This window comes from Lactuca serriola, chromosome 8 (genome assembly GCF_051521515.1).
Source record: "Lactuca serriola cultivar US96UC23 chromosome 8, Lser_US96UC23_V15, whole genome shotgun sequence".
Classification (NCBI taxonomy): domain Eukaryota; kingdom Viridiplantae; phylum Streptophyta; class Magnoliopsida; order Asterales; family Asteraceae; genus Lactuca; species Lactuca serriola.
In genome coordinates this window covers 33,415,067-33,441,159 of record NC_136415.1, presented here as the reverse complement: position 1 = coordinate 33,441,159, position 26,093 = coordinate 33,415,067, and the positions used below count along the sequence as shown (strand labels likewise).

Sequence of the window (26,093 nt, the reverse complement as noted above, 5' to 3'; positions counted from 1 at the left end):
ATTATAAATAATTAAATTTATACATTAATATTTAAGATATATGTTGAAAATTATAAATGAATTGTTGATGTAGCAGTGAAACTATTTTTAAAAGATGAGTAACATTTCATTAATGTAGAAGTAATTATAAAAACTTATGTTATATATTTAAAAGATAATGACGTTACATTGACGTTGATGAGTTTATAAAAATGAATTAGACTTGTTTGATATCGTTAGGATCGACACTTTTGATGAAAATTGGTTTTTCAAAGGCAACATATTGCTACAAAATGTTGGTTTAACTTGTGGGTGGAAATTTATTACATCTAAAAGCATCGTGGCGGATTAGCCATTACCAAAAAAGGATGGTGGTGAGGATCAAATATATTACTGTACTCAAAGTATAAATCTACCATTTCATTTTTTATAAATAAGAAAAAACAATATAACTTGTTAACCCTAAGCACAACTTTGTTTGACGGGGGGATGTAGTGTCGGTGTGCCCGTTTGCTCCCTCTGCTATTATGTATACGTGTGTATGTGTATGGTATATATGTGTAGTTGTATATGTATAATGTATGTATGTATGTATATATGCATTTGTTGTGTACTTGTGTATGTGTATTCATGCATGTATATTTATGTGTATATAATGTGTATTCATGCGTGTATATTTATGTGTATATGTATGTATATGTAATTATATTTGTATGTGTCTGTACATGTATGCATATTAAGATTAGGGCGAAATTCAATGGGTGATCCTTAGGTAATTAGTCATAGATGTACTATAAAAATACAATGGGCATCCTTTTCATTTGTAGTCCCCATTTTTTTTGGTTAGCTTTTGCCAACTCGGTATACATGAAAATTAAGCTCTTAAAAAAGGCATGTCGATGAAAAAGATTAAAAGAAAACGAAAAATTAAGTGTAAGGACCTCTTGTGTAATCACCAACCTAATACAATTAACAAATAAAAAAAGTTTAAGAAGAATAAAACAAATTTTGAGACCAAAATAGGATTGAAACAATACAGTAATCATTCTAAACCTTTTATATCATTGTATGAATTTTCTTTTATTTTGTTATTTATTTTTATACCGTTAATTGTTGCGCCAAATGAAGCATGAGTAAAACTTGACCCGACCCGGACAATACATGGGTCTCATCTTATCCATAAACTCGGATATTGTCATGAAATCAGAAATCTTCATATCCTGCCACACATATAACAGATTCTCTCTCTCTCTCTCTCTCTCTCTCTCTCTCTCTCTCTCCATTCTCTGGACAATGAGACTTTACTGAATTTCAATCTCTCGGACCAAATCAGGCAATGATTTCTACAGAATTCTCACCAACATTCTTCCCCTTCAACGCTCACCCAAAACACACAACAACTACTCACCATCATTACTCTGTTATAACCTGTAGAAACCCAAACTCAAACCCTAGTCCCAACAACAGTAGAAGCTCTTCTTCAAATGTCAAACTTACTACCACTTCGAAGCCTGCCCATTTCCAATCCTACACTTACAAAGAGACACATTTCATGAAATTGCTCAACAGGTCCTGCAAAGCAGGTAAATACGACGAGTCACTCTACTTTCTAGAGCTCATGGTTGGCAAAGGCTATAAACCTGACGTTATCCTCTGCACGAAGCTCATTAAGGGCTTCTTCAACACAAAACGGGTCGAAAAAGCAGTGAAAGTGATCCAGATACTCGAATCCCATGGTGAACCAGACGTTTTCGCCTATAATGCAGTAATCAGCGGGTTTTGTAAGCTGAATCAAATCGATTCAGCCAACAGAGTGCTAGATCGGATGAGAAATCAAGGGTTTTCACCGGACGTGGTTACTTACAATATTCTGATCGGGAGTCTATGTAGTAGAGGGAAACTTGGATTTGCTATGAAGATGTTGGATAAGCTACTGGAGGATAACTGTAAACCTACGGTGATTACTTACACAATTTTGATCGAGGCCACCATTTTTGACGGTGGGATTACTGAAGCGATGAAGCTTCTTGATGAAATGCTGTCTAGAGGTCTTCAACCGGATATGTACACTTACAATGCAATCATCAGAGGTCTATGTAGAGAAGGAATGATGGATGAAGCTTTTGAATTCGTTAGAAGTTTACCATCAAAAGGATGCAAACCAGATGTCATCTCCTACAACATTCTACTACGAGCATTGTTGAATCAAGGGAAATGGGGTGACGCAGAGAGATTAATGGAAGAAATGTTCTCAAGAAACTGTGAGTTAAATGCTGTTACTTATAGCATTTTAATAACCTCTTTATGTCGCGATGGTAAGGTAGATGAAGCTATGAATATGTTAAAGATCATGGTAGAAACTGGGCTTACTCCTGATGCTTTCACTTTCGACCCTTTGATTTCTGCTTTTTGTAAAGAAGGCAGACTTGATGTAGCAATTGGTTTTCTAGATTACATGATATCAACTGGAAGTTGGCCGGATATAGTAAATTACAACACAGTGTTATCAGCTTTGTGTAAAAATGGAAATGCAGATGAAGCCATGCAGATTTTTGAAAGATTAGGGGAAACAGGGTGTCCACCTGATGTAAGCACTTATAACACCATGATAAGTGCTTTATGGAACAATAAAGAAAGAGAGAAAGCTTTGAGTATGGTTTCTGAGATGATTATGAAAGGAATCAACCCTGATGAGATCACATACAATGCTCTTATATCATGTTTGTGTAGAGATGGAATGGTGGATGAGGCGATTGGGTTGTTGGAAAGTATGAAAAGTAATGGATTTATGCCAAGTGTTATAACTTATAATATCATACTTCTTGGATTGTGTAAAGCTCATAGAATGGATGATGCTATTCATGTGTTGGAAGAAATGGTGGAAACGGGTTGTCAACCAAATCAGACATCTTACATTTTGTTGGTGGAAGGGGTCGGGTTTTCAGGCAGAAGGGCAGAGGCTATTGACTTGGGTCATTCTCTTTTCCAAATGAAGGTAATCTCACAAGAATCATTTACAAGGTTGAAAAAGACTTTCCCATTTCTGGATTCTGAAAACAGATATAGCTAAATGGTCTACAAAGGTATGCCATTTATCATTGATATTTTTTTCATTACTAAACTGAAAACAGAAGAACAAAAAAAAAAAAAAAAGATTTAAACAGCCTTCCATTCGATCAGTTTCTGATGTAGTTCTTTAGCTTCATTGTTCATACCATTTGTAGCTAAACCTGAAAGCATATCAGAATAAAACTTTTCACTATACGGCTTGTATGGGCTTGAGACCAACATTTTTAATACCTGAATTGCCCCTTCTACTTTCTTATATTCACATAGCTTATGAATAATATACTTATAAGTACTATGTGTCGCCCTATGGTTCTTTCTATCCATCACCTTTAAAATCTCCATGGCTTCATCAACCATATCAGCATGACAAAACCCCCAAATCAAGGATCTATGAGTAACATCATCAGGAACAATATCTTTTTCTTCCTTCATCATTTTCTGATATAAATCAACCGCTTTCTCCATATCACCCCTTTTCGCCAATCCATCAATCACAATGTTGTAAGTTACAAGACTCGGAGGGGTATTACTGTCTTTGTCTCCCAAACAGTTCAAAATCTCCAGGGACACATCCGTCATTCCTTCATCACAAATCGCACGTAAAAGCGTGTTGTAAGTGATTATATCAGGGGTATAATTAGAAGAAACCATTTCATTGAAAAAGCCAATCGCACGATCAAGAAACCCGTGTTTACAAAAACCCCTTATCAAAATATTGTAGGTCACCATAGTTGGAGATTGTGAAGCTTCATTCATGAGAGAAATAATCTCATCCACCTCATCCAAGTAACCATGGTTAAAAAAAGAATGGAGAAGAGTCGTATACATAACCGTATTTGGCTTCATACCATGAGATAAAAGATCATGTAGAATCAAAATAGTGTCCCCAAAATCCCCTCTTTTACTACTGACATTAATCATAGCATTATATGTCACAAGATCAGGATAACATCCATCAATTGACAAATCTTGTAAAATTTCAATAGCTCTTATAACCCCACGTGATTTGCACACTAACTCAACAAGAACAGTGATTGTACTAGTGTAAGGAGGACACCCTTTTGATAACTGATCTTTCCAAAATGAAACCGCTTGCTGAATGTAGCCATGTTCAAGCATGACTCGAATTATAGCATTGTAGCTAATCACATCTGGAGGACAACCGGATAAGCTCATACTTTCTAGAAGATTAATAGCAGAAATTATTTGTTTGTTCTTGCATAAACCGGTGATTAGCATGTTGTAAGTGATGATATCTGGAACACCACCAGACATAACCATGGATTCTAGAACCTCGGAAGCTCGATCTATATAATCGATCTTTATTAGGCCTCTGATTAACTTTATGCAAGAATCAAAATGTGGGATTTGGTTTCTACGGGTCATTACAGCTACCAATCTTGCTGCTTTTATTAATTCCCATTTTTTGCATAGATTCTGTAGGAGGTCGTTGTTTGTTTGCTCGTTGTTGTTCACCAAGATTCTATTTGAAGATTCTGAATGCCTTTCTGTGAAATTGGTTTCATTGATTCTATTCCTCTTCCATGAGTCTACTCCGGAATCAGTGATTCTGTCGAGGCAAATGCCTCTGCATTGTACGGAATGGTGATATCGTTGTGAAGTAGTGACTGTTGATTGAGTCTTGACTGGACATGTGAAAGATCGATGTCTGATAAGTGAAGTGAGGTCCAATTGATCAGAGATGAAATTCAAATTCTGCAACATTGATGAGTAATGACCTTGATAATTTGAGTTCTCTGAAGCTATTGAAGAGCTTTTTGATGGTTTATGCAGATCATCCAGATAATCCTTCTGCAAAAATTAATAAACCAATAATTAATTCTTACCACCATCCCATATACTTAAACCCTAATTACGAAAAACTAGGGTTATCTTTGTGATTACGAACCCATTTACCAGCTTTAAGCTTGGATTGAAGAAAAAGGTTTCATGACCTAAAACTCGACAAAACCTATAAACCCTAAACCTGACGGAAACTAAAAACCAGAAGAAAATATAATTCAAGCAAGCAACGCGCATTTCACATGAATATCATACAATCAATAACCATTTTACTGAAGCAACAATAACGAATAGCGAATGCTTACGACTTACCAAATTGAAGTTGTAGAAACAGAAGAAACAGAAGATGTATGATGAATTGAGGCTGTCGATGGAAGATTTGAGTTTTCAGTGAAGGGAAGGGAAGGTGTGTAGTTGTTATCGCCGCCGGTGATTTTGCGTCTGCTTCTGGGGGTATGGAGGAGCGAAATGCGAAGGGAAAGGGTTTTGGTAGGATGTGCAAGCAAAAAGCTCTGTTTTGGCGATAATTACTATGGTCTAGGGCTTAACAGAGCCGGCAATTACATAATATTACAATTACTACCCTATACTTTTACAGCCATTACACAATGCCGCCTTTTAAATCGAGTTGTTCACATCACTTATTCTAAGTTCGGGATAATAATTTATGACTCAATAATACCTTGATCCATAAAGTATCTACGAGTACAACATGCCTTTGATCTCAGTTTCAGTATTAACTTAAATGAATCGGTTAGCCGTATATCAAGATTTGAATGTGAGAATACACTCCTCCTACATTCACGAGGAGGTGTTTAGGATTGCTTTTTAGCCTAAAAAGTCATTTTCAACAAAATGACTTTTTGTCTTATAAATTTTTACAAAAGAAGGTTTTACAATGTATTTGGATTATCTTTTAAGGGAGCAAAGACTAAAAAACCAAAAGTCACAATTTTTACCTTTTAAAATCACTCATTTTTCTTCTTGTCAAAAAGTCATTCTAAAAAGACTTTTAGAATTGCTAAACACCTATTCAAACTTTTAACGTTTTAGAAAAGTTAAAAGTTCAAAAAGTCCTTTTAAAAAGTAATCCCAAACACAATACACTCGGATTATAAAATTGGTGTGCATAGTAGCAAACAATTGAAAACAAGAGAAGATAGATTACGATATTTGAGCATAACATATTTGATTTAGTTCTCGTTTGAATTTATGGTTATGAACACCTTTTATAACAAGATTTGTTGGAATATGCTATTTTTATTTGAATAACGTTTTCATTGACTTTAGGATAGACCCAATTTGAGATATATGTATTTGATGATGTATAGAGCTAACGATGCATGAGTTTGGCAAGTGGGTTCAATGGAGTGGGCCATTGACGACTTGGGCCTTTGTTGGGTCAACTTTGGAACTAATGGTTGGGTGTGGTATGTCATTAGCCCCACCGATATGAAATAATTTGTGTATGAGCACAATCTTGTTTTATACTTCGAACTTTACTCCTTAAGCAAATATACATATTCAACTGTTTTTTCATGTTTCTCATGGTGAAAGCCCATGAGAAGGGAGTATCCCAAGAGTCCTAGTTCTTTGTGGAAGCATATTTGGGGGATTTTAAACACACCCAATAAAAAGTCAAAACCACCTGCACAAAACCGGGTTTTGAATGGGGTGAGCAAAAACCGCACCGCAACTAAAATTAACCGCAAAAACCGCAACCGATAAACCGCAACCGCAATAAAAACTGATGGTGAGGTTTATTGTTTTTCAAAAACCGCAAATTTGCGGTGTGGTGTGGTTATTAGTTTTCGAAAACCGCAAAAAAACCGCACCGCACCGCATATATTATATACATTTTTTTTATTAATTATTAATATATTAAATATTAAAAATAAGACAAGTTTCATGGATGAAAGATGAAAAAATACTAGAAGACAAAAGTGTTGGTTTTTTGTTATGTTTAATTTTGAAAAATGGTGAAATTAGAACATTTTAAGATATTTATTGTTAATAATTATTGATTTGACGTTTTTAAGATATTAGTTGTTTGTGATTTAAGTTAATTGTCTTATACCTTATGGTTTTTTTTATTATTACAAGTAAATATGTTTAAACTCTTAAAACCGTTTGAACTCTAAACTGTGGTTAAAAACCACAAAAAAATAACCGCACCAAATCCATGTGGTTAATAACTGCAACACAAAAAAACAAAACCACACCGCAAAAATAACCGTCTAACCGCACCTCAAAAATAACTGCACCAAGCGGTTTTGAAAATTGATTAACCGCATTTGCGGTTAGTGGTGATGTTTTCGCTAATAACCGCACCGAACCATACCGCGCTCAACCTTAGTTTTGATAGTAAATTCAATTAAACTAATATTAAAAATATAATGATTCGTGTCTACTTTTCAAAACCATTTTCATGGTTTTTTTTTTTTAAGTAACTTACAGAAGTGGTCCTTGTGTTTTGATCTGATTTAAAGTTTTGGTTCTTAAATTTACAAATTAGTATGTTATATTCCTGTAGTTTATAAATATTACGGTTTTAGTCCTTATTTCATATAAAAGAATAACTTATTATTATTATTATTATTTAACAATTTTATTTGTTTTTTATTTTAATAGAATTTGTATAGATTTCTTATAAAATTATTTTTATTTTTTAAATTAATTATACAAATTACATATATCATATTGTTATTTATTCTTACCTTTATTTTTTCGTATTTGTTTTTGTAGTTTAAAAATCTTTTAATATTTTTGACGTTTTAATCGAATATACAATTTAATATTTATTTACGTCTTGTTCGGTCACAATATATAATGGTTTTTTTTTTATTTATTTTTTGCTTGAATAAACAACTTAAAATATAACCCTGGATAACTATTAAACATCAAATATAATTAATTTAATGTTATGTGTTTTTAGTTTACATCATTCGTTTATATCATTTACTTTTTTTATTCAGCTTTAAAAGATTTTATTGTTACTTTTTAAACGAATAATCTTAAATATAAGAAAAAACAACTATTATACCATCATAACAACTACTATTAATACCATCTATGAAAATAAAGAACAAATAAAATTGTTATATAATAATAATAATAATAATAATAATAATAATAATAATAAATAAAAGAAAAAAAATACGAAAAGAGAAGGGTAAGTTAGTCTTTTTATCATATTAATATTTTGTGTTTAATTTCTATATTGATTAAGATCGTATTAATCTATGATTTTCATTACAATTTTCATGTATCATCACTTCCAAACAGTTGTGTACCGTCTTTAATAATAATAATAAAAGGAAGCAGTAGACACACAAGTTTTTTTAATATGTTTTTTTTCTTGACGTTAATAATAATAAAAAAAAAAAGACTAGGCCCTGTATATATATGACGAATATCATAACTTTACAAATTGTCTGTGTAGAAATTAATCAATTAGGTGTGGTCAAGACGTCGACTAATCCCTTAAAGAGTTATCGGATATTAATATGAGCTTAATCAATATAAAAAATAAAAACAAAATATTGAGGTGAAACTAATCAAAGGTAAATAAAAAAAACAATGATTATAATAGTTTAAAGCAACTTTTTTTTTTATTTTAAGAAAATTTAATTTAAATTATAATATAAATAATTGAAAAATAAAATATGTTTAGTAATGGTTAAAAAATTAAATTATATAATTATAAATAATAATATAAAAAATAATATTAATGTAACTACATGCAGAATTGATGAGTTTTGAATAAGTATACTAAAAATGATTTATTAATATTTTTTTAAGTTTATATATATATATATATATATATATATATATATATATACTAAAAATAATTTATCAATAGAGAACCATAATTATGGGTTCTTTAAGGAACCAAATCTTTTTTTCAATTTCTAGAGCATATTCGTTATCGAAAAAAAAAATCTAAAAATATCTAAATTCATATATTAACATTGTGAATGTGAAAAATATTTTTCGGATTCACCGTGTGAATCCGGATTCACGTTGTGAATTTTCGAAGATTCACATTGTGAATTTGATGTAAAAAAAAATCGAATTTTATATCATTGGAAAAAGGATAAAAAGTTATGAATTTCTGTATTTTTAGTTTTTTTTTTTTGATAAAAAATAAGTTATAAAAGTTGAAAAAAAAAATTAGTTCTTTGGTTCCTTGGTTAATTATGGTTCTCTATTGAACCTCACCATATATATATATATATATATATATATATATATATATATATATATATATATATATATATATATATATATATATATAGCTTAAATGACATTGTCGATTATCATTTAATATTGTAAAAAAGATATATTTAAAAAAGAAGATAGATAAAAGTAAAAAAAACAATAAAAAATTAATATGTCAATGGTTTTGACTTTAAGGTAGTAATGGTTTTGACCAAAATTTTGGGTGCCATTAAAAACACCCAGCACATTTAAGCTCATTGTAATGAATTCTCATTCCCTCATGTTATCGAGAGCATCTTACTGGATGTTGGTGTTGCTTAAGTAGCTAAAGGTAGACTATTTTTAGACGTTTCCTAATGCAATGACAAGAAATTTGGGCTAGAACTTCCAAATTGTATGCATAAATAAAAAAAAAATTCGCAAATAAAATTTGAGATTTTATGTTATGAATTAAAAACCAAAAATTCCTAAGAGAGCAATGAATCTTTTTGGAGTCTATTAAAATTTAAGTTATCATTTAAGAAATAAAGGGTGTATTGAATTTCTTTATGTGTATAGTGGTTGAGGTGTTAAATTCCACATATGAGGTTAGGGTTTAAAGCCAGACACGTCAAAGATATTGTTAGTGTTCCACGACTGACTTCCCATACGGATCTTGAACGAATTTACGTTATTGATGACCATTTGGGAATTGAGCAATATAAAAGGAGTTGCATTGGATTCGAATCTCATGCACTTCAATTTTGAAGGGAGCTGTCATTCTTAAGGTAAATGAAACCGAAAATTAAAACTGAGTGACTTTAACAATAACCTTTTTTTATGGAAGACTAAAAAACATCTCAAAATGAGGATTACCTTAAATACCATAAACCATCATTGAGAAAATAGTGGTTTTTTAAAGCATAAACTATTGTAATTTATATCTATTACAAAATCATACGCTATTGCAATTTATATCCATCCTTTCATTTACATAGATGTGATTGATTGAATCTTCATTAGCTAAATATGATTCTACACATAATATTTACAAGCTTGTTGTAATAAATATTCTTCCAACAAACAAACCATTGGATTTTCTAGAAACTTGTTAGAGTTAGTTTTAGTTATAAAACAACTGACAATATAGTTGGTTACACACTTATAACCATTACAAGGCATGTATTTTTATCTCTGGAAACATGTAAAAATGGTATTTTATGTATATTTAAAATAGTTAATTGACATGTATATCATTATCTCTAATATTTAAAAAAAAAATTAGGATCTGTTTGGAAAAACTTGTTGCAAACTGGCAGTTAAAAACTGTAACTTTTATTTGTGTGGAAGTGTTCGGCAAAAATAATTCTAAGCTTTTAAGAGGTGCCATATAACATAAAAGATAAAAGATTAATGCTCCTAAAACTCTCTAAAAGCTTTAAGTCGTGTATCCAAATGAAACTCTTGTCTGTTTTGACCACAAATAATCTCATTTTATTACAAATATTAAAAAATGATTATTTAGATTTAAAGTTGCAAAAATTCATGATGCTAAAGGTGCTTTTTTTCATGGAATATTCATTAGTTTTCCAAAAATAATAAAATAAAATTAAGTGAAATTTTTGAAAACGTGTTTGATTTGATAATTTTTTTTTTAAAATCTCCAAGGAAAAAAATATTTTCATTTTTTCCAAAATTACAAGGAACTTGGAAAAAAATAGTTATTGTTTCCATATTTTTTTTTATTTTTTTTCATCTCCAAAAGTTTTTAAAAATAAAAACACACACTTACAAATCCAACCCCCACCCCTCCCCTAAATACCCCCTGCCCACTTACCTTGAGATTATTCTTTAAAAGATTATTCCCACAATCTGGATTTCGTGTAACCCGAACATATGATCAAAATATCATATCTGAAAAATGTTCATATAGTTCTTTAAGAAGATCGAAGTTACTTATCGATTTATCGATTTCAGAAACATTTTTCTCCTCCCAAACCCCAACACCTACGCCATCCCACCATGGCACCACACACCCTTAACCCTATTTTAAACCTAAAAAAATTTCAATAACTTCTTTTCTAAAGTCAGTTTAAACCCTATTTATAATAACAAAAACTCGAAAATAAAAACAGATAGAAAACAATCAAACACTTTTTCTAATTCTAAAACGAAAAATAAAAACGCAAAAATTTAACCATATAAGTTTTTTTAAAAATTTCCAATGGAAGCGAACATGAATTTCTACCAAATTGCAACCTAATCTTAGCTAAATTCTCAATTGGAAAACAGTGGAGGGACTGATTATGTAATTTGGGCCTTTTATTGGCTTGGTCGCTAGTCGCAAGAGGAGGAGGCCGCCCTGTGAGGAAGCTCTACTTATATATCGCTTCTTCTGCTGGGGGGAAAATGCTTCTGAAATCCGGTGGTTTACTGCTTTCTCGCATCCCTCTCGTTTCTTCCTCCTACCGAACAAGGTACGCCGGCGGATTTTTTGTTATTATGATGCTTATCTTGTGTTTGCTACGTTACCGATTTACGAGTAGTATGCTGTTGAGTTTTTGTTGTCCTTTTTGCTATTTCGAGTGTATATTTTACGAATCAATCACAAACACACACATTTGTGATTTGTGAGATGCGAATTAAGTAGCACATGACTGTTTAATGTGATAGACAGTTTGTTCATAAAAATGTGGGTTATGTTATATGCAGTAAGATTTGTATGAGAAAAATGAGCACTAAGAACACGCCTACACCTACACCTACACCAGTTTACCCTAAATTCATCCCAGTCGAACAGAATCAAATTACTTCAGTAAGCAAGTCTGAGGGTATGTAAAAAAACACCATCCCCCTTAAATTTTTATCTAATTAAATCTATGTATTGTCAACCTAAATATCAATTCATATCTAATATTTTTACAGGCCTCAAATTTCGAGTGGTTTCATATAACATTCTGGCTCAGGTATGCACACACACACACCCCTTTAATTTGCCAATTCATTATTTCTTGAATTTTTTTTCCTTTTTCTGCAGGTATATGTAAAAAGTTCTGTATTCCCACACTCTCCATCACCTTGTCTCAAGTAATTCTTCTTGGTTTCTTAGAGCTCTTTATTACTCCATATTTGAAATGAAGGTATCATGAATGATAACTATTCACCTCTTTTATGATCTGAATATGCATAGAATTTGGTTATGACAGGTGGAAAGCTCGTTCCCCAATAATTCTTGATCTTCTTAAACATCTTGATGCTGATATTTTATGCTTACAGGTTTAATTTCTTCATATCCATAACACATTTGTTGTACTATTTATTTCTGTTATGTGTAGAATAATTGTTTTGTTGTCAGGAATTAGATGAATACGATACCTTCTACAAAGAGAAAATAGAGCAAAATGATTACTCAAGCATCTACATTAAAAGAAGTGGTAGGAAATCAGACGGATGTGGGATTTTCTACAAGCACAACAAGTATACAACTGTCTCATTCATTCTCATAGTAAAAAGCATATTCATTGATTGTATTCATTTTTTTTTTGGTTGGTTTAAATGTCCAGATTGGAGTTGGTGATAGAGGAAACAATTGACTATAATGACCTTGCTAACTTGCTTCTGGATGAAGCATCTCGTGTGGAACAAAAGGAGAAGGATCTTGATTCCAAAGGAAAAGGAGATCCTAATGATCCATATGTCCGGTTGAAACGTGATTGTGTTGGAATTATGGCTGCTTTCAAGTTTAAAAAACCTTATCAACATTATATCATTGTGGCAAACACACATCTTTACTGGTAATTATTTTACTTATAATTCCAGTTTTGCCCTTGTCTCGTCTGAAGATTATTTTTTATCTGTAGGGATCCAGAATGGGCAGATGTGAAGCTTGCACAGGCGAAATATTTATCATCACAAGTAGCAAAATTTAAAAAAATGGTATCTGAAAAATTTGAGTGCAAACCATCAGTAATCATTACTGGGGATTTCAATTCTATTCCTGGAGACAAGGTATTTATATTTTAATGGTTATTTATTCCCTTGTTGAATTTACATTCAAGAAACATTTAGCTTTTATTATCGATTGGGAATTGTGTACAGGTGTACCAGTATCTTGTTTCTGGTGGCTCAGTGGAATGTTTAGAAGATGAACCACCGATTAATTTATCAAGTGTTTATGCATGTACAAGGGGTGAACCGCGATTTACCAATTATACCCCTGGATTCACTGGTACACTTGATTATATATTTTTCTCACCTTCTGATGAGGGGATTCAAATTGAACCTGTTAGTTTCCTTGAGCTTCCGGAAGCTGAGTCAGCGGATGTAAAAGGTGGATTGCCAAATTATTTTCATCCCAGTGATCATTTGCCAATAGGTGCTGAGTTTTTAGTGGTTTAGTAGTCATCATCTCTCTCAGTTTTGCAAGTGTTGTTTCTTTTTTCTGAATATATTTTTTGTATTACATTGTTATAGAATTTATGAGATAAGTTAAGAGGACAATTTTCTAACTTAAATTGTGTTTGCCAGGCATTATGACTGATGTCAATAAATGAAAAATGTCTATTTGTACAACATATAAAAGCTACAAAAACATGGAGAAAAACACGGGACAGTTCATGTTTTTTTTTCCTTCTCATGGGTTGATTATCCTGACCGGAAAACATCGGGCAGTTGGGTCAGTGGCTCTCGATACGTGGCAACAGAAAGCTAAATCCTGAGTTCTCGCGAATTAGAGGTGGAGGCTCAATGTCCGATATCTCTATATTATCCATTGATCTGGATATATCATCAACCGAAAATGGAATGCTGCATAAAATTAATTTGTGTTAAAACATATATCATCAAAGGGTATTTTGGACATTTCAGTACTAGTCAACACAGAAAGCAACTAAAACTAACCTGGAATCATCATCCAATAGGAAAGAATTGCTTACAACAGTGTTTTCTTCAGTCATCAACGATCTCATGTTGGATATAACCTGACCCATCCATCAAAGTTAAATAATTTATTAAAAAAAAAAACTGATCTTATTATGAAACTTACATCTGGGGAGACGCTTTGTGTCCCATACTTGTCGTCCCAGTACATTGTACTGATCCGGTACAGCTGTTGTACACTAAGAACCTGTGGACCATATATAAATATATATCACTCACTGGTATAATAAATTACATAATATTTGATTGTTATTGTAAACTAATAAAAACATGAACATGACTCACTGGGCAGAGGTCATGACTTATTTCATCCAGTGTTTTCTTTGGCTTTTGATGTATAACCTGAATGGGATGGATTAAAATTGATTAAAATAAAATCTTTAAAACCAGAAAGACTAAATTTTTATATAATAAAAGAAACTTTACCAGAAATGCTATAGCTTGCCGTATATGCTTCAGTTCATCCCAAGCAGAACCTGAATACTGCAGTCCTTGTGTTCAGCAAATAAGAATACAAAATAGTGTTTGGCATAATGGAATCGTTAATTCCATTCCAACGAAAGAAAATCACTCCGGAATTACCTCGTCAGTTGCGTTAAAACACCAGTGGTCTAGTTCAGCCAATCCCGCTTTCACATACTCACCATTGCTAAACGAACAGCACTCGCGTCTCAAAAGTAGACTGCATTTTATTAAAAAAAAAAAGAATCATATTTATATTCACATCACAAAAGAACACACTCTACAAAAAATAAATATATACCTGTTAAACAGCTGAACATTCACAAACGAGAATATTTGTGAGAAAACTTTACGCACCAAAACCGGTGGTACCTAAAAACATTTCACAAAAAGGGTTAAAAACGGAAAAAATAAAGAAACACACAAAAAAAAATGGCACTAACATGATTTGTTTTTAGAACATTCAAGAAACTTCCAAGACTCTTGACGATTCCTTGCCAATGAGCAATCAGTGTCTGCTGAGCTGAACTGGAAACCGAACGCGATGATCCCTTTGCCAGGCTGGCTCTCGAAATTCTCGGTGCCTTCAGTGTGAATTGTGAAATTACCATTTAGTCCACTCCTATTTCCTAATTACTCAACATGAATAATAAATTAAGTAAAAATGATGAGAATGAGAAATTAGGTACCTGAATACACATCCCAAGTAACGGAGATATTTCTTTTTTCAAATTATCTCGAATTGTTCCATAAATCTTTTCAACATAAGCTGTTAACTGCTGCTTAAAAAGCAAAGCTGGATACTTGGCTTCCACTTTGGTATAACCACCTTCAACTCCACTACTCAGATCTCCATTCACAAAGGAAGGAAGTTCGATTCCTTGAGGGGTCCCACGGAAACTCTAACCAGAAAATCATATTTTAATTTTAGTATATACATATTATATATATGTTGAATCAAATTCCAAAATACTTAACCATTACAGAAGTCATCCTCCCAAAAAGAGCAGCTGATGATCGACGACGTTGTGGGGCCATTCCAGATGCTGACCCACTTGGTTTCAACGTTCGCTGAAGAAGAAGCAAAAGAGTAGAGGCATTCGATAACCAGTATGCCAATATATCGTTATTATCCTGTTTTTTCTATTAAATAAACGAAAAAAAAAGATAGTTAGAAAAAAATAATTATTATAATTATTAAAACGAAGTGAAAAAAAGAGTAGCATTTAAGTAATAAGTACCTCTATGGCATTGCCTATGGTCTGGATAATTCGGTCAAAAACAGTAGTGCGTTCGACTTCAAAAGATCTCCATTGAAGAAGGCATTTGTAAATGATGCAGGCTGCAATTGGTCGATTTCCTGCAAACCCTAGATGTTGTGCAATGCATCGGATAAGCAGTTCTTGATTCTCCATTTGTTTTTCATTGAGTGATTTTTGTGGTGTGTCGTCTATTTCTGCTAGATCTCTTTGGTGCATTGAAGGGCTATGCGGATCCTGATACATAAACAACAGAAACATGTAATTTATTTATAGATGATTAAATTTTTTTAAAAAAAGCATCAAGTTCAAGATTCAGGATACCTGAGATGATGACCTTGATTCTCCAATAAAAGTACCACTGTCATTCCTCTGCAACGAGTTGAATATCAAACAATCACTTTTTTTTTTTTTTTCCCTATTTCAGTATTGTACTTTGAAAAATCTTATACAGCAATTTTCACTGCTATGGTAGACTAAATTTTTCAAAATATATTGTTCTAACACGAAAAAATTTGAAAGTATAATGCTTTAATGGATAAAAATTTCATACAACAGTGTCTGTGTGGATGAAAGTGGCTATGCAGATAAAGTGTTGTATATATAAAGGCTGTTTCTTTTCTAGATTGAATGCACCATCTGAATGAGAGTAGATGACCATTTTATCGTTGCATTTCAAAAGAACAAATTTCACAATATTCATCAATTTTGACATGAAATGAGTTGGGAGGAAAAGAGAAGGGAAAATAGGTAAAGCCTCTTAATACATTAAGAAACACTGATATATATATATATATATATATATATATATATATATATATACATACTGTTCTCACTAAATCCACTAAGTCAAAAAGAAACAACACCTAAATAAAATACCTGCATAATAGATCTGGAACGCCCTGAGAGAAACTTATTAGGTGCCATGGACACGGCTTGTTGGCGGAAGACTTTATTCTCTGATTCCAAGTTGTTTAGCTTCTCTTCCAATCTGCTCATAGTTTCCTGTAACTGAACGACTTTCTTTTCTGTTTCTTCCAACTTCTTATGTCTTCCTTCACTACATTCTTCCAGCTCATCAGCACGTTTCTTTTCTGACTCCCACTTTGCCTACATGGCCCAAAAAAAAAACTACTTAATGTGGTCCCCACAAAAAGAAAAAAAAACAAAAAAAACTCTGTTTGTATGGTAAGTCTTACTTACCTTCAACTCATCCACCTCAGCAGTCAAGGATTCAATTTTCTTAGTATCTTCAATAACAATCTCTTTTTCTTCAACAACCGCAGGCGCTTCATCAATAGCTTTTTTAGCTGCCTCTCTTTCCTTTACAGCCAATGCATTTGCTTCATCAAGTTTCTTTTGCATACCTTCTAGAGAATTCTGGAATTTCAGTGCCTCTTGTGCTTTTGCTTCTTCCAAATCAGTCTAGACATGTAGGACATATCACATCACAAACTTTTCCAACAAAACTTGTATAGTTGAAATAAATTACCCTTAAACGTTTCTCAAGCTGTAAACGCCATGTTAGTTCCTCCAACTGTTTCTCAAGCTTATCTTTTGCTTCTTTAAGTGCACCTGTTTCTTGTGCAGCCTGCAAAATAAATAAAGCTAGCAACTTTTAATCTGCCCTAAAAAGAATGTAACATCCATCATGAATATGATTTTAAATAAATATATAACTGACCATTTTAAGTTTTCGTAGCTCTCTCCTTGCAATCCTTCCCCTCCATCTACATTGAGTAACTAAAGATCCTTTCTTTAGCCTTTTATAGTATGCAGAATGTTTATGACAACGCCACCGAGTCTATATAAAAAAAAACACAATTAGAATTCCTCTGTTGGTATAAGTATAATAAAAAAAAGAGTTTTTATAAAATTAACCTGAATTTTGATAGCAGCATTAGTTTCCTTGCGGAATCGGAATCTTTTACGCGCCTCTACTGCGCGTACACATGTCTGAACTGCAAGCACTGACACACGGAGCCTAGTATAAGCCACCCAAGCACGCCATTTACGCACATGTTTTTCAATTTTTATAGCAGCTGCAATTCTCTTCAGTTGATCAAACTTTCTGCAAGCCAGACTACCTAAAAGTGTAAACAGTTATTACTTATTAATAATGTGTCGTCTTGTGTGTTTATAGTTTGAAGAAACAAGTTCAATTGATCATGTGATGTGAGAGGCTCACGTCTACAGAAAGCTTGTAAAAAGATTGAAGAATTTCGCAATGCGTTGATCTGGCGATGAGCAATATGAGTTCGTATCCGCCTTTGAATAATTGCTGCTGCACTGCCAAGGACCTCAGCTCTCCTTGCATCTAGTTCTGCCATCTGTCCAGCTCTCAAGAATACCTTTGTTTTACCAATCTGTATAAAACAATCCTAGTACTGTTATATACAAAACAACGGGATTATTCATTCTTTATAAACTCAAAGTAAATCAAAATTTTAATAACCTGAAACCCACTCAGCCCCATCTTTTCCAAGATCTTTTGACATACCATCTTTTCATCAAAGCTACTGTATTGTGCAAGAGATGAAACACCAAAAAGAGAGACTCAGAAGTCCAAATCTGGTGCAACAAGTGTGTGTGTGTGTGTGTGAAATAAATTTTTTTACCTTCCAGCCAATCCAGCCAAGGCTTCTGGAGCAAGAAGTCCAAATCTGTTTATAAACTCAAAGAAAGCACGCCGGGTGGGATAACCAGCACAACTGATTCTGATTGCCTCTAAAACACCCTAAGAGAGAGATTAGTCACATACAAGGTGGAAGAAATATGCATGGCTATGAATAAAACCGACTTAAAATTAAAGATAAAACAAATTTATATACTCACACCACATCGCAATTGTTGCAAGATGTTAAGGTTCTCAAATATGGAAGGTTTCAGTTTATTATTTGGTTTCACACATCTAACATAGTGAGGCTCTGTAGCATTAAGTGTCTCCATCAGTTGTTGCAATTGAAGCTGTGCATTATTACCATATAGTTACTTACACATTAGCATACAATATCAAAATCATTGAGAATTGAGATAAAGAATTAAAGATACCTACCTTGAAACGGGAACATATTGAAGAAAATTTTGAAGATTTGGAAGACTCTTCTAAAGCAGGGAAAAGGCCGGCTACAAAAGGACACTTGGAAGCACCCAACAAATCTTGGTGTTCAGGGACCACGTAATCTTTATTTTTGTCAAGAAATTGATCAGACTGATATTGCACCTACAAAAAGCACCCAATTTTTTTTTATAAAAGATTAAGAAAATAGTGTGTTACTTACATGTAAGAACACGGTTTGGCTACAAATACAATACATACCTCTCCAGCATAATGAGCAACTGTGAAATCTGTGCGTGACAACTTGGGCTTGATAAATCGTTTGTGGTTTTTGAAAGTCTGATAAAGCTTATTTGCGAATGTCTCATGTGTTGACTTTGGGAACATACTAAAAGTAGAAAAAAATAATATTGTGAATAAAGACATCTTAAATCTGCACTAGCTCATAATTAATACTACTATTGTTATACCAAGCTTCATCAAGAAGAGCAATGATACCACCAGGTTTCTGCAATATAGATACAACTTCAGAGTTCTATGGTTGAAATAATGGAAAATATAGATAAATGCAGTTGAAAGTGACTATACCTTTTCAATGAGATCTAGAACATCTTGGTTATCAACAAATTCAATGTAGCTCCAGTTGATAGCCTCTTTCTTATATTCTTCTTGCTCCATTTTAAAGACATGCTGTAATTCAAACATTAATTTTTTTTTGGGAGTCCTTAACATTAACAACAACTCATGCTAACAGTGATTAAGAAAGTTTAGATAGTAACCTGGTTGAAATGTTGCTGCAGCTTCTCATTTGTAAAGTTGATGCAAAACTGCTCAAAGCTGTGTGTATGATGAAATTGAGACAAAAATAAAAATATGTGACTTTTCAAAGTCAAAATGATAATGCTTTATTTGAAATGGAGGGAATACAACATGTGCCTGGTTGCCACCTGTTGTTCTTAAAGCTCTCAAAACCATAGATGTCCAGAACGCCAATCAGACATTTTGAGTTAGGATCTTGTCCAATTGATTTATTAATTTTATCCACCAACCTGCAAATAATGAAAAAGGGATCCTAAATCTTAGATACTAGAAGTTTATTCAATATGGTTCTCATATGAAAGCTGCAAAATTACCAATCAAATAATCTGGAATATATTGTTTTAGCCAAACCATCTCTGCTGAATGCAGCACTTAATGGATCAAGACTTCTTTTGATAACTTCTTCAGGAGTAATCATCACACGTTTGCACAATGCATCTTGCAAGCCAACAGGATCACACCTGACACAAAAATTTATGAGCAATAAAGGACTTCCAGATCATTAAAAATTCAAAAAATAGACCTACTTTAGAAGTTCTGCTGTCATCTTAAGATGAAATTTAGCTTTGTCATCTTTTAGCACCGAAGAATCAACCTCTTTCCCTTTAGCAAAGGCAATATTGCCTAAATGAAGAATAGCAGCAGTAACTCTGAAAATTGCTTCCTATCAGAAAACAAGACAAAATTACACCAACGCCCATGGATCATGCTCTTCTCTATCATTGCATTGAAAGATGCAGATCATGCAGGGTCTAAAGCTAGACAAGAAAAGCACCACATATCAATCATGCAGGGTGTAAGGTGAACAATAAATACACCACAACATGTGAGGTTAAGTATGTTTCTGCAGCCACTTGTTGCTCACAGATTCTTTGGATCAAGAATCAACTGGAAGGAAAACAAAATTACAGAAGGTATAGTATACCTGCTCCTGTTTACTTATTCCAACAATATCCATGGCTCTTCTTGTGGCAAGATACTCAAGTCCATCATTCACACCGACTAGCTCAAAGCATTTTGATTGGTTAAGATAGTGAAAAGATTGTGGGCTTCCCAACTTATACTTCTCAACTTCCTGAAAGCACAAGCAATAAGGAAGAAAAAAAAATTTTAAAAAAAAAAGTTTCGATTTTGTAAAATACTCAAAGTAAAATTGTTATATTATATTTTGTACCTCTGGTGGTGCAGCACAAAGAAGGTAAAAACAGTGATAGTTTCTCTCGGGATCATTGACTTGGCAAACACGAGATCTTTCCAAAAGGTAAGTCCTTATAGCTGCTCCAGATATTCTCCCATGCTTATCAAACTGGATCTCAACAAACTTACCAAAACGACTGGAATTGTTGTTTCTAACAGTTTTGGCATTCCCAAATGCTTCAAGAACAGGATTTGACTGCAGTGACACAGCAAGTTTATCAGTATATAGCCATGAAGTGACACATAATATAGAATAATTAAGAGGTTCTCTAAAGAACTATACGTCATGTATCATACTTCAAGGACTTGCTGTTCAACGGTGCGACCTTCAGTAGCTTTCCTCCCACCCAAATACGCAAGGAACCGCATAAGCATTTTGGTTGTCTCTGTTTTACCTGCTCCACTTTCACCACTCACCAGAATGGAATTGCTCTTTCCTTCATGGACCATGGCCCTGGAATGCAGTAAAGATGTGGTGAGCACCCATGCATCCAAGAAGAAAAGGGTGTTACTTACCATTACCTGTAAGAGGTATCTGCAATTGCAAATACATGGGGACTCAATTCTCCAAATGGTGCTCCCTTGTATTGTTGCATCATATGAGCATCATACAAATGAGGTAGCTTCTGGAATGGGTTGATTGCAATTAGAATGTTTCCGGTGTATGTCTGTCATGATTCCATAAAGTTAGAATCCATTTCTTGCAGTTATAGATCAATAGACCATAAAATTAGATGAAGACCTACATAAATTTCATTAAGTTCATATCTGGTTCTTAGGTTCTGCAAGACTCCTGGCTCATGTAGATAAGATAGCTTTGTCATATCATCAACTCCACCAGCAGGAGCTTCCAAATCCATCGGATATATTTTTGATAAATTAGAAACAATCTGAAAAAGAACCCATAAAATTAATCTCATGCTGCTACATGTACATTGTTTGATATAAAAAAGTCAGGTTTTAGTAGAAAAATAACCGTTTTCCCTTCACTAGTCTGAATCTCCACATCTTTCCCTTTAATCTTGACAACCTGCCCATCAATCCATGCTTGTGCTGGATCTTCAGCCCAAACATGAGAGCCTACTATTATATTCACTGCAGTACGCTGTAGTGCATACAAATCAGTCAGTACATTTGAATTGAAAATCTAGCAAAGGATGCAATACTTTGTCTCTGGATATCATATCTGTTCAACTTCTAAACTAATATTGACTTGAAGATTTTCTATAATACTTGCTGATTACATTATGCATTATTACAAGTATCACAGGCAGAACAATGTTGACATTGAAATTCCAAAAAAGATCCTATCAAACTTGCATGAGAATGTCATATATATTAATATCATAAACCAAACCTGTATCTCTATTTTAGAGCGTAATAACGCAACGAAAGTGTTCGTGATCGAGATTTCATGATGTTTTAAATGAAAATCTATTGCAGCATTGATAAATGAAACATAATCCACCTACCATTGTGAAACTTCAATGAAACCCTTAATTTCGAAGGAAATGTCTATATTCTTCTTATTTTCACAGATAATCAGTGCTCCCTTCGTCGTGGACCTCCCCTGGATCACTCATGCCCAATTTTGGTGATCCTGGTTGATCTGCATTGCAATAACAAAAAATGTTCCGGCATTTTGTTGATATATTTATCTGGATGATTTTCTCTTTATTTCTTCCTTGTTAGATCTTCGTAATTTCTCCATGTTCTTTTTCCATTTCTCCCCCAATATTCTCTGTCTGTCTGTCTCTTACCACTTCCGTCTCTTCGGAGTCTCTTTGTTTGTGGAAGTGACATTGTTCAATAACTCCCCTGTGAAGTCGGGTCTTCTCTCTCTTGTCGCGATTTTTTCGCAGATTCGTGGTTATGAAACACACACGAACACTTTGGCTCGCATTTCCCATTTTCTCCATGGCCAACTTCAGCAGAGGTTTGGAGGTTTATTTTCGGATAGATAAATAGAAACAGACGTTCGGTTCGGGTCAAGTCGGGTCATTCTCTCCCGTTCTTTGTTTTCGGGTTACAAAAAGTAGATGCCAGCAATTTGATTTTGAGCCCAAATCAAATAATCTGCCCATAGCGCATAGCCCACAGGGCTATGAATTTAATGGATCAAAATCGATCACACATTTGCTAATACAATCTGATTACATACATCTACGTCACAATGTTAGTGTATCCGACTTGAGTTAAATTACGTTAATAACCCTTTAAAACGCTCTTAAACTATAGTTACATGTTTATATATTTTAAACTATTTATTTAAGGGTCTATATGGGCCATTTTGAATAGTACAGTGTATATATTGTACCTATGTATTTAATTATTTAAATATTATTTTGACTTTTAGATGGTAATAATTTCAACGACTAAATACATAAAAATTACAACTATACTATTATTGTACACTTAAATGAAATATAACACGTTTTCACAAACAATCTTAATACGTCATAAAAAGATACTACTCCCACGTAACAAAATTCAACCCGAAACCTCTGGTTCTTGAAGACAATTGCAATTAAGTCCATCATTAGAATTTTCTTTCGACCTTTTAAGGTGAAATGTATCTGGACTAAGATGAGGAAATGTTTATATTTTCTATTCAAAAGAATTCAAGAAAAGCCAAGTCTGTCACACCTAAAAATATGTAGAGTTAACCAGATTCTTTTTCCTTCTTGAAAGCTCTAGAAATTATTATAACTTTTTACCATATGGAAATTATTATAATATTATTGCAAAAGAAAAAATTATTTTGACAACTTCTTGCAAAGTACATGGCAAAACCTATCATAATGTCAGCATCCCGTTTGATTATAAATTTACAGGTAATGAATTGATGAAAACAATTTAAATCTTAAAACTATAAAGAGTAAATTACACGAATGATCCATATGGTTTGGGGTAATTTGTACGTTTGGTCTTTGATTTATTTTTTAACTTGGAAAGTTTCTACTGTTTGTTTTTGTTGTGCGTTTGGTCTCTATCTTACCTCAAAAGACTATTTTTCCCTTGATTTTTTAATTTATTTAAATAAACATACCTCAAACCCCACTTCCACCTCACTTTACCTACCCCACCTTATTTGAATAAATTAAAAAATTAATGGCAAAATAGTCTTTTTAGGTAATAAAGAGACCAAACGCGCAACACAAACAAACTTTAGGGACCTTCCGAGTTAAAAAAAAAATAAGTTAAGAACAACACGTGCAAATTACCCCAAATTATAGGGACCATTCATGTAATTTACTCGACTATATATGACAAAAAGATTGCATATAAGGCATGAGTCCCCTTGATGGTCTGCGTGTAGGAATGGCAACGGGGCGGGTTCGGGGCGGGGCGGCATATCCCATACCCGAACCCGATATTTATATTTGTCCCTGAACCCAACCCGAAACCCGACGGGTTTCTTATCGCGGCGCCCCGTTGGGGCTAAAAATATCCCTGAACCCGATCCGAAACCCGATATAGACCCGAAACCCGACCCGAAAATGGTGGCAGAAAAAATTAGGAAAACTACAATGAAACAATTGAGAAATTAAAACCTTACAAATGCTTAAAATACAAATAAGTTCTTAACATAAGTGAACCAAATAGAAATTACTAAAGTCTAATATCGTAACTAAATTTATCACAATAGTGAGAAATTGGGAATACGTGATGGGATTGAAGGTTAGAGTCTTCGGGTGGCTGAAATGGGTTAGAGGGATGAAATCTCATTTTATATATATATATATATATATATATATATATATATATATATATATATATATATATATATATATATATATAAATTTTCGGGTCGGGGCGGGTCGGGGCATGCATACCCCACTCCCTGACCCAAACCCGAACTAAAAACCCGATAATGACCCGAAACCCGATAAGAGTGACCCGACCCGCCCCAAAATCTTTGGGGTTCGGGTTTTCTCGTCGGGTTCGGGTTTTTTTGCCATCCCTATCTGCGTGGAGCTCTAACATGCCTCAGGTCCACCACACCACCCTTATGCTTGAGCACTGAGATTGAAGAGGTGCATGGCTTGGGTTTACTTATTGGGCCTCTAACTCCTAACATTATTATTTTGACATGTATCCAAAATATAAAATTAAGAAGATATTATAGTTGAAGATTGCTTGAACATTTAGAATACCAAAACTTATGTAGTGGTTAAAACTTAACTCTTCTTTTGATATAAATTGTGCACTATCGTACACTTAAGTTGACCTTCACCACTAAAAAGATTTAGATTGTTTTTTTTAAATGCTCATAAATTCTAGCCAATACGAGGGGTGATTCAAAATGTATTAGAATATTAGTTTAAGTGAATTAGGTGCTTAGTTTAGTATTTATACTTAATTTGTAGTGCTCTAGGAAGAGTTAAGACTTAAGATTATATGTGCTAGATATCAAATGTTACTTATTATTTTGAAAATTAACATATAGAGGTTCTCAAAATTATGACAAGACGAAGTCGAGTACCAACTGCTAAATAGAATGTTGGTGACGAAAACATCTAAGTGCAATTCACTCCAAATTTGTTGTATGGATTTCAAACTATGTTAAATGAAATGATGGATCGAGTAAAAGAGAAAAATGGTCGAAAGATTCCAAGAGATTCTCGAAGTGTAAGAGAATAATAAAGAATGAAGTAAGCATAGTGATAAGTGAGAACACCACGAACATGGTAAATAAAGCAAGCAAGGGGAATTTTGGTATGTCTTATAGGAGCATGGGGAACGAGCTACGATATGGAAGTTTTCCAAAGGGGGCGAAGGTTATAAAAATAGGTTGCAATTACAAAGATTTAAACATGTATCAACCGCCATGCTACAATGGAACTTTAGATCCAATTGTTGTGCATAATTGAACTATAAATATGAAAATGACATTTTATGCATGTCAATGAAAGACGAACGAAGAACTAACTTTGCAGTAGCCAAGCTAAAAAAATCAAGATTTGTAATGATGAATCAAACTCAAGCAAACATTGAAGGCTCATGTCATTGAAATATTAACTTGGGAATATTTAGTGTTAAGGTGAGATTTTTTATGGCGAAAAATATACTCTAACATGAGAGAGATTTCCTTGATTTGAAAAGGGCAAAAGATCAATAATATAATATAATACCAATTTCATAAACTCTTGAGCTTTACGAGAAGGCTAGGAGAGGATGAGGCAACCAAAATTAGCCAATATGTTGACGGGTTATTATGACATCCCTTATTTTCAAGAACCAAAAAAAAATATTTACGCTTTAAAAATCATAATATCTTGGTTTGCGGAAAATCTCAGTATATTAAA

The 26,093-nt window shown here is 33.3% G+C and overlaps 4 protein-coding genes across 8 annotated transcripts; 2 read left to right on the top strand and 2 right to left on the bottom strand.

Moving 5' to 3' along the window:
• The first annotated feature begins 1,183 nt into the window (after nt 1–1,183).
• LOC145066280 (Pentatricopeptide repeat (PPR-like) superfamily protein) lies at nt 1,184–11,359 on the top strand. 4 transcript variants are annotated; one of them, XM_079013490.1, is made up of 2 exons: nt 1,184–3,062; nt 11,344–11,359. In XM_079013490.1, exon 1 carries the CDS (start codon nt 1,316–1,318, stop codon nt 3,047–3,049), a length of 1,734 nt encoding a protein of 577 aa, XP_078869616.1. In that variant the 5' UTR covers nt 1,184–1,315; the 3' UTR covers nt 3,050–3,062; nt 11,344–11,359. The 4 variants fall into 4 exon arrangements, with proteins under 4 accessions (XP_078869616.1, XP_078869617.1, XP_078869614.1 ...); XM_079013491.1 differs by lacking the exon at nt 11,344–11,359 and adding an exon at nt 6,183–6,200; XM_079013488.1 differs by lacking the exon at nt 11,344–11,359 and adding an exon at nt 6,142–6,158.
• Nucleotides 2,993–5,301, bottom strand: LOC145066281 (Pentatricopeptide repeat (PPR) superfamily protein). Its single transcript, XM_079013492.1, has 2 exons — nt 5,164–5,301; nt 2,993–4,860 (listed from the first exon to the last, which is right to left on the bottom strand). Exon 2 carries the CDS (start codon nt 4,771–4,773, stop codon nt 3,136–3,138), a length of 1,638 nt encoding a protein of 545 aa, XP_078869618.1. The 5' UTR covers nt 4,774–4,860; nt 5,164–5,301; the 3' UTR covers nt 2,993–3,135.
• Nucleotides 11,360–11,399: 40 nt separating the features above from the next.
• Nucleotides 11,400–13,565, top strand: LOC145066282 (DNAse I-like superfamily protein). The gene is made up of 9 exons (XM_079013493.1): nt 11,400–11,528; nt 11,764–11,882; nt 11,977–12,017; nt 12,089–12,138; nt 12,258–12,327; nt 12,407–12,528; nt 12,615–12,845; nt 12,912–13,059; nt 13,150–13,565. The coding sequence occupies exons 1-9, from the start codon at nt 11,461–11,463 to the stop codon at nt 13,447–13,449; spliced, it is 1,149 nt and encodes a 382-aa protein (XP_078869619.1). The 5' UTR covers nt 11,400–11,460; the 3' UTR covers nt 13,450–13,565.
• LOC145066279 (myosin-11-like) lies at nt 13,552–22,704 on the bottom strand. Of its 2 annotated transcripts, none has more exons than XM_079013486.1 (36): nt 22,257–22,704; nt 21,761–21,889; nt 21,531–21,674; nt 21,307–21,452; nt 21,082–21,238; nt 20,762–20,980; nt 20,513–20,662; nt 20,115–20,251; nt 19,902–20,048; nt 19,716–19,817; nt 19,548–19,605; nt 19,357–19,458; nt 19,239–19,276; nt 19,030–19,156; nt 18,766–18,933; nt 18,546–18,677; nt 18,329–18,447; nt 18,166–18,229; nt 17,899–18,076; nt 17,592–17,797; nt 17,395–17,514; nt 17,203–17,301; nt 16,914–17,135; nt 16,590–16,820; nt 16,035–16,082; nt 15,693–15,947; nt 15,430–15,594; nt 15,141–15,353; nt 14,895–15,035; nt 14,753–14,823; nt 14,572–14,671; nt 14,416–14,472; nt 14,275–14,331; nt 14,096–14,176; nt 13,951–14,030; nt 13,552–13,857 (listed from the first exon to the last, which is right to left on the bottom strand). In XM_079013486.1, the coding sequence occupies exons 1-36, from the start codon at nt 22,257–22,259 to the stop codon at nt 13,728–13,730; spliced, it is 4,596 nt and encodes a 1,531-aa protein (XP_078869612.1). In that variant the 5' UTR covers nt 22,260–22,704; the 3' UTR covers nt 13,552–13,727. The 2 variants fall into 2 exon arrangements, with proteins under 2 accessions (XP_078869612.1, XP_078869613.1); XM_079013487.1 differs by having other exon boundaries at nt 15,436–15,594.
• Between the last annotated feature and the right edge of the window lie 3,389 nt (nt 22,705–26,093).

Bases quoted from the DNA above. Each gene is read 5' to 3' on its own strand.
- LOC145066279 (XM_079013486.1), bottom strand. The intron at 16,821-16,913 runs GTAAGTAAGACT...TGGGCCATGTAG, and splicing joins CTGAGGTGGATGAGTTGAAG to GCAAAGTGGGAGTCAGAAAA. The intron at 15,948-16,034 runs GTATCCTGAATC...TTTATGTATCAG, and splicing joins AATCAAGGTCATCATCTCAG to GATCCGCATAGCCCTTCAAT.
- LOC145066280 (XM_079013490.1), top strand. From the start codon at position 1,316: ATGATTTCTACAGAATTCTCACCAACATTCTTCCCCTTCAACGCTCAC.
- LOC145066281 (XM_079013492.1), bottom strand. From the start codon at position 4,773: ATGTTGCAGAATTTGAATTTCATCTCTGATCAATTGGACCTCACTTCA.
- LOC145066282 (XM_079013493.1), top strand. From the start codon at position 11,461: ATGCTTCTGAAATCCGGTGGTTTACTGCTTTCTCGCATCCCTCTCGTT. The intron at 11,529-11,763 runs GTACGCCGGCGG...TGTTATATGCAG, and splicing joins TCTTCCTCCTACCGAACAAG to TAAGATTTGTATGAGAAAAA. The intron at 12,139-12,257 runs GTAATTCTTCTT...TGGTTATGACAG, and splicing joins TCTCCATCACCTTGTCTCAA to GTGGAAAGCTCGTTCCCCAA.